This window comes from Mytilus californianus, unplaced genomic scaffold (genome assembly GCF_021869535.1).
Source record: "Mytilus californianus isolate M0D057914Y unplaced genomic scaffold, xbMytCali1.0.p SCAF_15, whole genome shotgun sequence".
Taxonomy (NCBI): Eukaryota; Metazoa; Mollusca; class Bivalvia; order Mytilida; family Mytilidae; genus Mytilus; species Mytilus californianus.
The window spans coordinates 12825655-12837825 of NW_026262637.1; the positions used below are offsets into that span (position 1 = coordinate 12825655).

The following is a 12171-nucleotide window of genomic DNA, read 5'->3' on the forward strand; positions in this document are numbered from 1 at the left end:
CTGTATCTCTGAAGGTATACCATATACATGTGGATACTGTCCACGAAGTTCTAAATGGATGCAAAATGTCATCAATCACCGAAAAGTAAGGAATTTTTTAACAAAAATAGCCTCCACCCCCCCAAAAAAAAACAATTCACATGTACATTTTGTTGGACAAAGATCTTAGCTTGACGACTCATTATCCATTAGGGACAGATCAATTTATAAAAGAGGGACGAAATATGCCAGAGGGACAGTCAAACTCATAGATGGAAAACAAACTGACAACGCCATGGCCAAAAATAAAAAGACAAACAGACATAAACTACAATAACCAGTATATTTAACACTGGCCGTTAAAAGTAACAATAAAATCTGATTAGTCTGAACCTTCATGGGCATCAACTCACAAAAAGTAGACTGATAATTTACACCTTGTTGACAAACCTGAAGATCATAAAAAGTATTTCATAAAATAAAATAGATTAATAGAGGTATTGATTTTATTTATTTGTCTAGTATTTTTCATGACTATCGTTCAAAACATTATATCTCCATATTTTGATAATATAGATCCACCTATAATTTCCTATTCGTTTAAAAAAAAACAGTAGAAGTTTACTTTTTAATTTTACGTCAGTTACATCAGTATAGAAAATAATGCTCCTTCGACATGAGACTGTGAAACATCAAAGTTTAGGGGTGATCCATATGGCCATGAAATTACAGGGGATTTAACTTCGTTCAAAACCGAGAGTTTATAAACTTTCTGGAAAAAGGACCAAAATATCGTCCACCGTCGAAAATAAATTGGGGAAAGAGTGTCGTCAGGTTATTAAAGATGCTCTTTCATCCTATTGTAAAAAATGGTATAAACGGGAGAAATCTGACAAAAAGTCACTTAATACCTATTTGAATAAATGTTTGATAAGTGTTGACATTCACATATCACATTTCGAAAATAATTCAGAACTAAATAAAAGAGCGTAAAACTCCTATTTCTAGGATTTATAACAAAATTCAAGAACTCGCAAAGCGTTTTGTGTTTTTACCGGCCGACAAAGCAGCCAACAATGTGGTGGTGGTATACGACGTAAATACTAAATGAAAGTCCTTAAGAATGAAGTTATACATTCAACTACATTAAAGGCCATACGCTCCACAGAGAGTCATATGGTAAATAATCATGTCACAACCACAGCAAAGTTTAAGGCCTCTTTTTGAAGGTCCCCTCTATGTATTGGTAACCTAAACTACACAAGAAACCCGTTAAAATATCATTTCATCTCGTCCTCTAGTAAGTGTTCTACAACTAGACTTTCATTGCTTTTAGCTAGTTCTATAACTACTTACCACAAACTACTTAAAACATTTACTAAATTCTCCATAGATACAAAGATTTGGTTTGCAAGTTTGGCTGTACCTATAGAAAACTTATTTCAAACGGAATAGCACATCCCAAATTTTTACGGTGATGTAGTTACCTATTCAACACTGTAATTAAATCTTTGGATATTGTTTTTATCGGTATAAATATTGATTTTGTTATCAGTAAATTAAAACCATACTAAATATTACACTTATGTACCTTCACGATACTATAATCTGTCGATACCTATGTTTTGATATTTTAGTCTTTGATACATGATTTTTTTAATTAGTTGTTATTGGCTTTGAACTAGCTGTCAGTAACTGCAGGTACTCTCAGATCTGTACTTGTTGGTTTTTTGTTATTAGGGATGAGGGATAGTATATATAACCTGCCAAGTCCGGTCTGTTGTTTTGTTTAATGTATGTCTTTGTATCAATCTGATGTGTTAAGCATTTTTTCAATTGACTTTTATAGTTTGTGCTTATGTTGTGTTATTACACAACTGTCCCAGGTTAGGTTGTTTTTGGCCATGGCGTTGTCAGCTTGTTTTCGATCTATGAGTTTCACTGTCCCTCTGGTATCTTTCGTCCCTCTTTTAGGGGAGGGTTGAAAGCTACCACACATGTTTAACTCGCAACATTCTTTATGTGTCTGTCCCAAGCAAGGAACCTGTAGTTCAGTGGTTGTCGTTGGTTCACATCTGTCATATTTGTTTTTTTGTAAATTGTTTTGTTATAAATTAGGCCGTTAGTTTTTTCAATTGAATTGTTTCATATTTTTCATGTCGGGGCCTTTTATAGCCGAATATACATATGGGTTCATTGTTGAAGGCCATACGGTTGCCTATAATTGCTTACATCCACTTTATTTGAACTTTGGTGGAAAGTTGTCTCATTGGCAATCATATCACATCTCATTATTTTTATATTAACACACCAATAATAACCAATAACTCCAATACGAGGTCGACTTACGATTTCTGTCATTTGACTTATTTGGAGATCTGGGCGTAATCTTGTTTCCTGTATAAACTTTCTCCTTATCAAGATTATAGGTCGAAATGAAATCAAAAGGGCATAAATCTTCATGTAAGTGCAAAAACTCCTTCAAGAATTCGTCCGAACAAATTTTGAGAAAATATCTGTGTATGTATATCTGTTTCTTCTTCGCACTTCGTAATAGAAACTAAATAATCTTAAATTCAGTTCATATCTTTTGGAAATGCCTGTACCAAGTCAGGAATATGGCAGTTGTTTTCCATTCGTTTGATGTGTTTGAGTTTTTGATTTTGCCACTTGACATGAGACTTTCCGTTTGAATTTTCCTTGGAGTTTTTTGTTATTTTACTCTTTTCTGAACATTTCTTGCCCGTCAGACTGTATCTGTTACAGAGTTCAAGACAAAAACAGAGGATGCAATTTACCTATATAATTTTTTTTGGCCATGTCGGCATGTTAGTTGGTAGGAAGGATCATCAGAAATATTTTTTAAAACTAGATACTGAAATGATGATTGCGGCCAAACTTGGTTTTTATCATGAATTGAATCGATATTTAGAGTATTCAGGTTAAGTCGAATCGCAAACATATCTCCATGATAACAATGTGTTCTTGGAGACTCAATTTTATTGAAAATGTGGTGTTTTGTGGTTCCTTATTAGCCGTCACAAAAACCGAAAGTTCTGAGTTCAATTCCGGTCTAAATAAGTTGTAACTTTAATTAAAGTTTTGTTTGCTACATGATTACACAATTAGTAACATTTAGGGTTAAAAACAATATTTTCTCAAATGAGTTGTAAATTGTGTCTGGGCACGAGTTAATGTATTTAAACGGACAATTCCGCTATGAACTAGCAAATCAAATATTGACTAAGTGTGTGTATTCTTATGGCTGAAACATGCTTAACTTTTTTGCCTAGGATATAATCATATTATATGTTTTTATTTCTTTGCCATAAACGCTAAACATTGGTCCACTATTGAATCAATTAACATAAAAAAGGGAAATGTGGTATAATTGCTAATGATACAACTATTCACCAAAGTCAAAATGACGTTGATTTTAGCAACTATAGGTCGCCGTGTGGCCTTCAATAGTGAACAAAACCAATACCGTATAATTAGCTATAACAAAAACATAAATAATCGACGGCAACCAAGGACAACCACTGAGTTACAGACCCCTAACTTAAGACAGGTACATATAGAATGTGGCGGGGTTAAACATGTTTGTAAGTGCCCAATCCTTCTTTAACCTGAGACAGTCCTGTAACAGTACAACATCGGAACAAGCTGCAGAAAACAGCTGAAAATGACTTGACTCAATGTAGAAAACACAGCTAGCATAAATGTAGACAAAACACCTAAGGGAAATCGCAATAACTGAAAGCTAGTTCAAAGCCGATACGTTTTATTAATAACTCTTCGTCTCCCAGACTTAGGCGCTTGCATATGGAGTAAATATTTCCCAGTTGATACGATACTCCAGAGCTTTCTGTCATGATTTCCTTGATAGAGGGTTGCTGCTTTCACCAAAGCGATAAAACCAAAGGTTTCAAGATGTAAAATTGCAGTCACCCTTTTGAAATTTATACGGACGCCATCACTATTTAGTTGACTGTCACTGAATATCTGTTCACAGATGACGACGGATATGTTCCAATTGGTGTAGCCATAATCACCATTTTCTTGTCCAGGTACATGTGTATGTGACATCATCACCAAGTTTGTACTTACATAATTAATACGACGATGTCATACGTGGAGAAGGATCTGCCTTACCCATCCGGAGCACCAGAGATGACACCCGTGTTTATGTTTATGTCTTCAGTTTGTTTTCTATGTTGTGTTTTGTTAACTGCTGTTTGTTGTTACGTCATATTACGTTTTTTGTCATTGCGTTGTCAGTTTGCCATCGACTTATGAGTTTGAATATTCCTTTGGTATTTCCCGCCTCTCCTGTTCTAGTACTCGGATATCACAATTGTCTGCAAGCACATGAAATCAGAATACAATGCAAGTAATGAAGTTTTTCAGACAATAAATATTTTCCGTTTTCTTTTCACTCAAATTGTTTCTAATACTATATAGTAATGCAGTTGCGCCAAAGGAAAAGATAATTGACGCTTGACGATATATTTGGACAATTTCCAAATTTATTTGCTTTTGGATAAATAACAGTATACAAAACATAACATATAAACAAAAGACTGAGCAACGCAAATCCCACAAAAACTGGAGGGGATATCAGGTGCACCAGAATGGTAAACAGATCCTGCTCCACGTGTATCACATAAAATGTATTAAAAATTCCCTGCATACTGGATACCATGCATAAAATTGTGTACGCCAGACGCGTTTCGTCTATAAATTACTCACCAATGACGCTGGAATAAAAAATAAATTGGCCAAATAAAGTACGAAGTTGAGGAGCATTGCTGACCCAAAATTCCGAAAGTTTGTCCAAATTCAACTTAGGAAATCTATACCTGGGGTAAAAAATCCTAAGTATTTCTGAACATTCATTGTTTTTTAAACAGTTAATTTATAATTATAACCATATCAATGATAATTCATGTCAAAACATAAGTGTTGTAATGTTTCTATTCTAATTTTAGAGACTGCAGGGGAGCCCTGTGCTACAGCAGAAAATTTGACAGGTTATTATACAACATATAAAAATAAGAAGATGTGGTGTGATTCCAATATGAGACTGCGTTGCACAGGAGACCAAATTACATAAAAGTTAACAACTACACGTCACCGTACGGCCTTTGACAATGATCAAAACAAGTTTGTTTTTACATCATAATACATTCCAAGCAAAACTTTTTTATAATAAAGAAATAGTCAACAGTACAGTAACCTAATGTCAAAGGTGAACATTTAACGTGAAAACACATGTGATTTTGGAAGCAGGTACAAAAAAAAACGAAAATGACGACCCAATATGTCGACCTTAAAAGATTGGTAAATATAAATTCTCTTAATTGTTGTCATTTGTGTGTACGCAAAAACGAAATATAATAAAAATAGAAGAGCACACATGGAGTTGTGTGATCACCTTAAGGTTTCAGTTATTTTCGATTAACTGTTTTAAAAAGTAAAATAACAAAAATAACTAACTCGAAAAATAATTCAAAACGGAATGTCCCTTAAATGCATATAAAAGTGGATTCAACGACTGCAGAATCAACGATTTTGATATTAGTTCTTTATTAAATCGTTACAGACCTTTTAGATACTATCATGTAACTGAAAAACGTTAGAAAAGCAATATTCTGTTGATTGAGATTATATCTAGTAGTTCATAAAAGTATAGAATATGGTTACTAAATATCTGTTGTTGTCCGCTAAATAGAACTCCTAAAACTAAGGCCAATGAAAATGTACAAACATGGAGATAACTTTGTGTGGATAAATGTTTGGGTTTTCATTCTTATCTATATTTTGAGCTCAGAAAAAAAAGGTTGCACAATACGCATGTCAACTGAAAATCATGCACAGTGCAATTTGTATGTATGATTTATAATGTTCAAAATTTTACTACTGAGAACCGATTTGATATGAAGATGGAATTTTTTAAAATGATTATTTGCAGTAAGTGTATATACGGTATGCTTTCTCTCTCATTTCAGTGGTCAATATATGCACAGATGATACCAAACAACAGGATAATAGCGAATCAGTTTTAGTAAAGGCAAACACTATGCAAAACTGTACATGTGAACTTTCTGTAATCAATCAAGATAAAGCAATACCAGTTTATATGCAAAGATTTGGTCAGAAGAAAAGTTCAAGTCCATCAGCCTACGGATGTGGTTTGTTACTGAGGTTTGGTACAAGATCACATTACAGACTTTGGGAAGCTCAATGCGTAGTCGGTAATAGCGTTATCTTAAATTCAATACCAATCAACGATACAATGACAATTACATCAATTACTGTGAATGGAACTTTGAATGATAATGAAGGGTATTGTATTGAAATAAAGAAAGGTACATATTGTTATATTATTCATACTAAATTAAACATATTAAACAGATTTCAGTACCTATTCACAGTAGCTAGCGAACAATTTTTGTAAACCGTATATGTATAACACCATAAAAAAATAATTTACTGGACAGAACATTCAAAATCATCTATAAAAAAGAAAAGAAAGCAAGTACTATCGATGTACGTTTTATTAATCTAATTCAACAAAAGTCTCAAATAACTATGAAAATTGACGTAGTGACCATGACCACATTTAAGAAATAATTCAGAAAATTTGTAAAGTTAATAATATTAAATGGTTGATCAAAATGTAAACAAGGCAGCACGACTATATCATCTCTTCTCTTTTTGTGTAAATTTCCAAATTTTTAAATGAAAATATGTTTTTGATATGTAACACTCGCAAACGTGTCTTTTCCGCCCAAACGTATTCTTAAAATCTGAAATTACCCAAACGTGTCCGATGATTATTATTCGCCAGAACGTCTCAAAACTTTAAGGGCTAAAAAGTCCTCAGCAGTGTCAATTACGTTAACGGTACAGTCCCCAAAGAGAAACAAACACGAGAAATAACTGTGCATGTATCATACGTATCCCAGATACCAGCCTGAACATCGCATAATGTGTTACAGTGCAATGATGAAACCAGTATAAAAAAGTGCATTTCATAATCGCCAATCAATAATAAAAAAGTTGGTGTGATACCATCCAAAGGGCCGGTTATTTTGTTCATGAAAAGTAGGGGCATATATTTTCATTGAAAATTAGAAAAATCTAGTTTCGACTACTATACTGATTATGTTTTATTAGTGTATCATGATAAACCCATTTCGTAGGTATATCTTATCTCAGGATTTAAAATGTAGCTACAAGTTACTGAACGGATACCAAATAGGTAAATGAAATCAGTTGTATAACAGCTTATAAAAACATAAGCCAATATATAGGGGGATAAGATACCAAAGGCAATAGGGAACCATAGGTCGATGAAAAAGAACAACATCATGGCAGTCTACAAAATACTACACAGAAAACTTAATATCGTGCTTCACAAAACCTATTACAATCAATGACCGAAATTAAGTACTCCAGAAGATGAAGTATTTTATGTAATATAAAGGACACCCGTCGTGTTACACCTGTAAGCTTATGGTTAACATATGTTGGTAAAACATATCTAGCTAAAATGTCAAATATCTAGGCATAATGACAATCCCCTGACGGAGAAGTGACGAATTAGCCGTTTTATAAATCTGAATTCTCCCTTTTAATCTCAATTAGAAGATTACCAGAAGGTGCCTAAAAGAACAAATAAAAAAATCAATACAGGAAATGTCCTTAGCTCTAAGATATGGGCATACTAAAGAACAAACTCACTAATATATACAATATTAAAGATAAAACAATATTGTTCCGTACATCGATTACGCTTACCTGTTCCAATAAACCGAATTTTACAAAACAACATACTAGTTATGTCAACCTGATGTACTTTTCTGTCTGGCTGATATTATATGCATTTTAAATTGAGATTAATATATGGGTATTGTATGCATTCGATGCTCATTTAAAAGTTATTTTCCTGTGTAAAGATTTGCATAAGATTGTCTTTCTTGTACACAATAAATTTATATGCAAAATTATACAGTATTAAATAGGGAAAGGTTTCGAGTGAGAACACACTTTTGGCGGCTGGTTATATCTAAATATTAATGGTATGATTTCAAAATATGCAAATATTGGCAGGTTGTCCATGTTTTCCTTCAACACAAGAGGTTTGGCCTGAAGAAATCATGTAACAAAAATTAAGAAGTATACATTTGAAAATTTTATTAGAAATTTATTTAAAGACCTCATATGATAGATTTCTTTTGGCTTGTTATTTGCGAAAGCAAGATGCTAATTAGCGGTCATGCCATATTTTCTTTGTATTGTTTTGTATAGTTGATTCAATAAATAAATTGTGCTGGAACATACGTAATTATTTACCAATGTCGTGATAAAATACAAAAATGACTAACCGGAATTACCAAAAACATTAGTCTGTTTAACAGACACCATTATGATTTGGTTATGGAACAATTCTGTCAGAGATGACCACGGATAAGCTCTAATTGTTGTAGTCACAAATTTGTCTTCCTCGAATTTGTACTACTGGCCATTTATTACCATGACCGGTGACACATGGAGGAGGCTCTACTTATCCTTCCGGAGCATATGCAATCACTCCTAGTTTTAGTAGGGTTCATGTTGCACAGTCTTGATTTGCTATGTATTGCCTTGTAGACTGTTGTTTGTCTGTTTGTCTTCTTTTATTTTTCGACTTTTGAAAGTCCCTTTGGTATCTTCCGGCTTTTTTAAACAGTACCAACCACAAAATAAAACGACTGCTCCAAACAAATTTGAAGTATAAACATAGACAAACAACAACGATTAAAATACAACCCTTGGATGGTGTAAACTTCCCACAAAAACGTGTATGGTGTAATGGTGTATGGCATATGGTGCAATGGTAGAAGGTGTATGGTGCTATGGTGTATGGTGTAAGGGGAATGGTGTAATGGTGTAACGTGCGATCGGAAATGGTTTGAAATAATGGTGTACGGCATTTAAAACTATGCAAAATATTGATAAGAACTGATTTTTAATTTTATACATTAATTTACAATATTGTAATCAAAATTCTTTTTTTAAAATAAATAAATAATTTTGTAGTTGCACGCTTTTTTAACATTAAATTGCATTATTATGTAAATGTGTAAGGTGTATGGTGCAAAGGTGTAACGTTTATGGTGTTATGGCACAGGGTCTATGGTGTAATGGTGTATGGTGGATGGTGTAATGGTGAATGGTGTTAGTGGGAAGTTTACACCATCAAAGAACTGTAGTTGCTATATATTGAATTATAGATACGAGATGCTTGTTAATTGCCTACTAGTATTTAATTGATAGACCTTATTTGCAATGACCTTTGCTCCAATAATAGTAAATAAAAGAAGATTTACTTCCTTTTATTTGTGGTTATTAGGATAACAATGGTGTGTTTTTGATTCACAGCCGTCTCTGATAAATCGGGAAACCAACTGGAGCTAAAATGTGGCAACGGCAGCACCATTGCAACTAACACAACACAATCAGCAGAAAAAACAACAAAGATGACTCTGACAACAATTCCAACGACGACCACGACAACAACAACAATACCAACAACAACAGTTCCGACAACGACAACAACAACTGTACCACCACCAACAACAACAGTACCGACGACAACAACAACAACAACAATACCAACAACAACAGTTCCGACAACGACAACAACAACAATACCGAAAACAGCAAAAACAACAACAACAACAGTACCAAAAACAACAGCATTTGATACTATTGAGTTCGAAATTCTAAATTTCACAAGTACCGATGGTTCTGTTACCACAAACCAAGCAAATGAACCGAAATATAAAGGTTACTTTTTTCACGATTGTGTAACAGATAAACAAGTTCAAAAAAGAAAATCAATTCTTCATTGTAGCGTTTGAGATTGTTGAGCCTATCAATAGCAACAATAGGTTCTTAACTTTTTTCACAGTTCTCTTTTATTAAATTATTATTTACAACAGTTTATAACTGTTCCTATGTTCGATGAACATGAAAAATTGAGCGAGAGCTAATTATATTGCTAAGCTATTTGTTGATAACTGTAGATTGTCCTTGGTTACCACGTATTCATTTCATCTATAACACTTTAATTCCCATTACTTTATCTTGGTTCTTTATTACAAGATGCTACTGAGCAGGTGCCGCATATCGCATGCCTAGTATAGCATATCGTGTGTCGTTTGTCGAATATCGTGCGTGTCGAGTGTTGTCAATCGAAATAAACGTTTACACTTTCGCTTAGATCTGCGTTTAACCAGTTTTCCGATATTTGTTTTTTTGTTTACTTTCCTGAGAACTATTTTATTCTTCTTTTCGTATTTATGTTATTGTTTAATTTTCTTTTAATAGCAAGAATATTTAATGATGTATTAATTGACAAATCTTCCAGATGATGATGACACAACAGCATTAGCAGTAGGTGCATCGGTTGGAGGATTTGTAACCATTATAGTTATTATTGCTGTAATCTGTATCTATAGACGGTATGTAAGTTTCTTATACTTTTACCGTACAGAAGATTGTGGCATTAGATTTGTATTCTGACAAAATAATACGATCATGGGCGATGACTGTGCACATAGTTTTTTTGGAGTTAATTTTAAAGAACGTTAAATTTAGTCGATATATTGTGCAAAAGTCTTTAGAGAAATTTATTTAACTACTACTTCCTGTACGATAAAATGTTTCCTCATCCCCGACTAAGTAATTTCAAATCTTTAAAACACTTCAATTTGGCAAGCTTCGTGTTTTCGAAAATTTAATCATCTGGAGTGGATGTAAATTTCCGGAGTATCTTTAAATGACACATTTAGAAATAATTTCATTTGTATAATGTTATACAGGCAAAATTTTTTTTCACGTGTATTTTACATGAATTTCACGTATAGTTCACGTTAATCGAGCTTATAAATAAACGTTAAAATCAGGTGAACAAATTGTTTCTGTGTTGTAGAGAAGATTAAAGTTTATTTAGGTTAAGATCTGTTTTTATATATATATCTTTTCTATTGCGAAGGTTAGATTTATTTTATATAAATTAAGATATCAAATATTCGAAATAAAATAATTAGTAGCAAGATTTCAGTCTGAAACGGTCATTTAGGTATGATCAAGTCTTAATCCACTGAATTTACCACTAGGGAAAAACGTTAAGACTTTTTCAGACTTTCAGACGCTGTTCCAATATACCGTGTTAAGTCCGTTCATTCATGTCAAGATAAACAAGACAGATTGTTCTAGCGTTCGATTAAGACTTGATCAGACCACATTCAGAACAAAACAGACCAAAGGTAAAAATTCTGTTTAGATTTTGTAAGATCGCGTTCAGCCGTTTTAAGATTTTAAATATTCGGATGTAAAACGGACGACACTTTCTCTGTGTTTATCAGGGGTTGCTTCCCCTTTATGAATAAAATCGGCAAAGATATTTTTGTGTGGTCTTTTAATGTAATACTGCATATCTGTTTCATTAAACAACGTATGCAAACTAACAATTAATTTTTTTTCCGATAGAATTTTTAATATTTAATTGATTATATAAGAAAAGGATAATTGTTGTAACCGGAAAATGTGTAAGTCATAAAAACTTTGCAGTCGTGCTTTCTGACATAAAGAAATCCTGTATTTATTCATTCCTCCTGTAAAGATATAATGATTAGTAATATATCTCAAAAATGTTCTTAAACAATTTTCGTCTGTTATGTAAAATAATTGTTCTCAGCCATATAAAATTTGTCAAGAACAAGATATTCTGAGTATCTGATTTACTTTATTTTTTTTAAAATTTTTGACAGATGACAGATGTTTGGCGAAAGTAATTTACATTTCAATAAACGGATTGTCTGAGCAGTCAATCGAAACTATCTAAATAATTACCCATGCAACGATGTGGCTGTTGGAAGTAAAATTAAATATATTTCCATGTTTTATCATATATAAGGATAAACCGGGTAAAAATATTACATTTACAAATAAACCATTATTTTTTTTAAATGAATGCAACAAGAATACAAGCATATTTCAAAAAAATAGTTAACGGTTTATATTCACATTAGGTACCTATAAAGACCGATTTTTATACTTACCTGACATTTATTACCATCAAGTTTTTTTTAGCAAGAACTAATAAAAGAATAATTTATATTGTAGAGAAATATAAAA

General features: G+C 32.7%; 1 protein-coding gene across 4 annotated transcripts in view; it reads left to right on the top strand.

Moving 5' to 3' along the window:
* The window catches only part of LOC127725435 (hepatitis A virus cellular receptor 1-like), a 301965-nt gene that overhangs the window by 66657 nt on the left and 223137 nt on the right, over positions 1–12171 (top strand). For 2 of the 4 annotated variants that reach the window (XM_052232394.1, XM_052232393.1), the window contains exons 2-5: positions 4971–5012; positions 5991–6350; positions 9409–9816; positions 10400–10493. The exons of the other annotated variants lie outside the window; for them this stretch is intronic. In XM_052232394.1, the coding sequence (XP_052088354.1) occupies positions 4971–5012; positions 5991–6350; positions 9409–9816; positions 10400–10493 (904 nt within the window). The remainder of the gene's footprint in view (positions 1–4970; positions 5013–5990; positions 6351–9408; positions 9817–10399; positions 10494–12171) is intronic. 4 annotated transcript variants of the gene reach the window in all.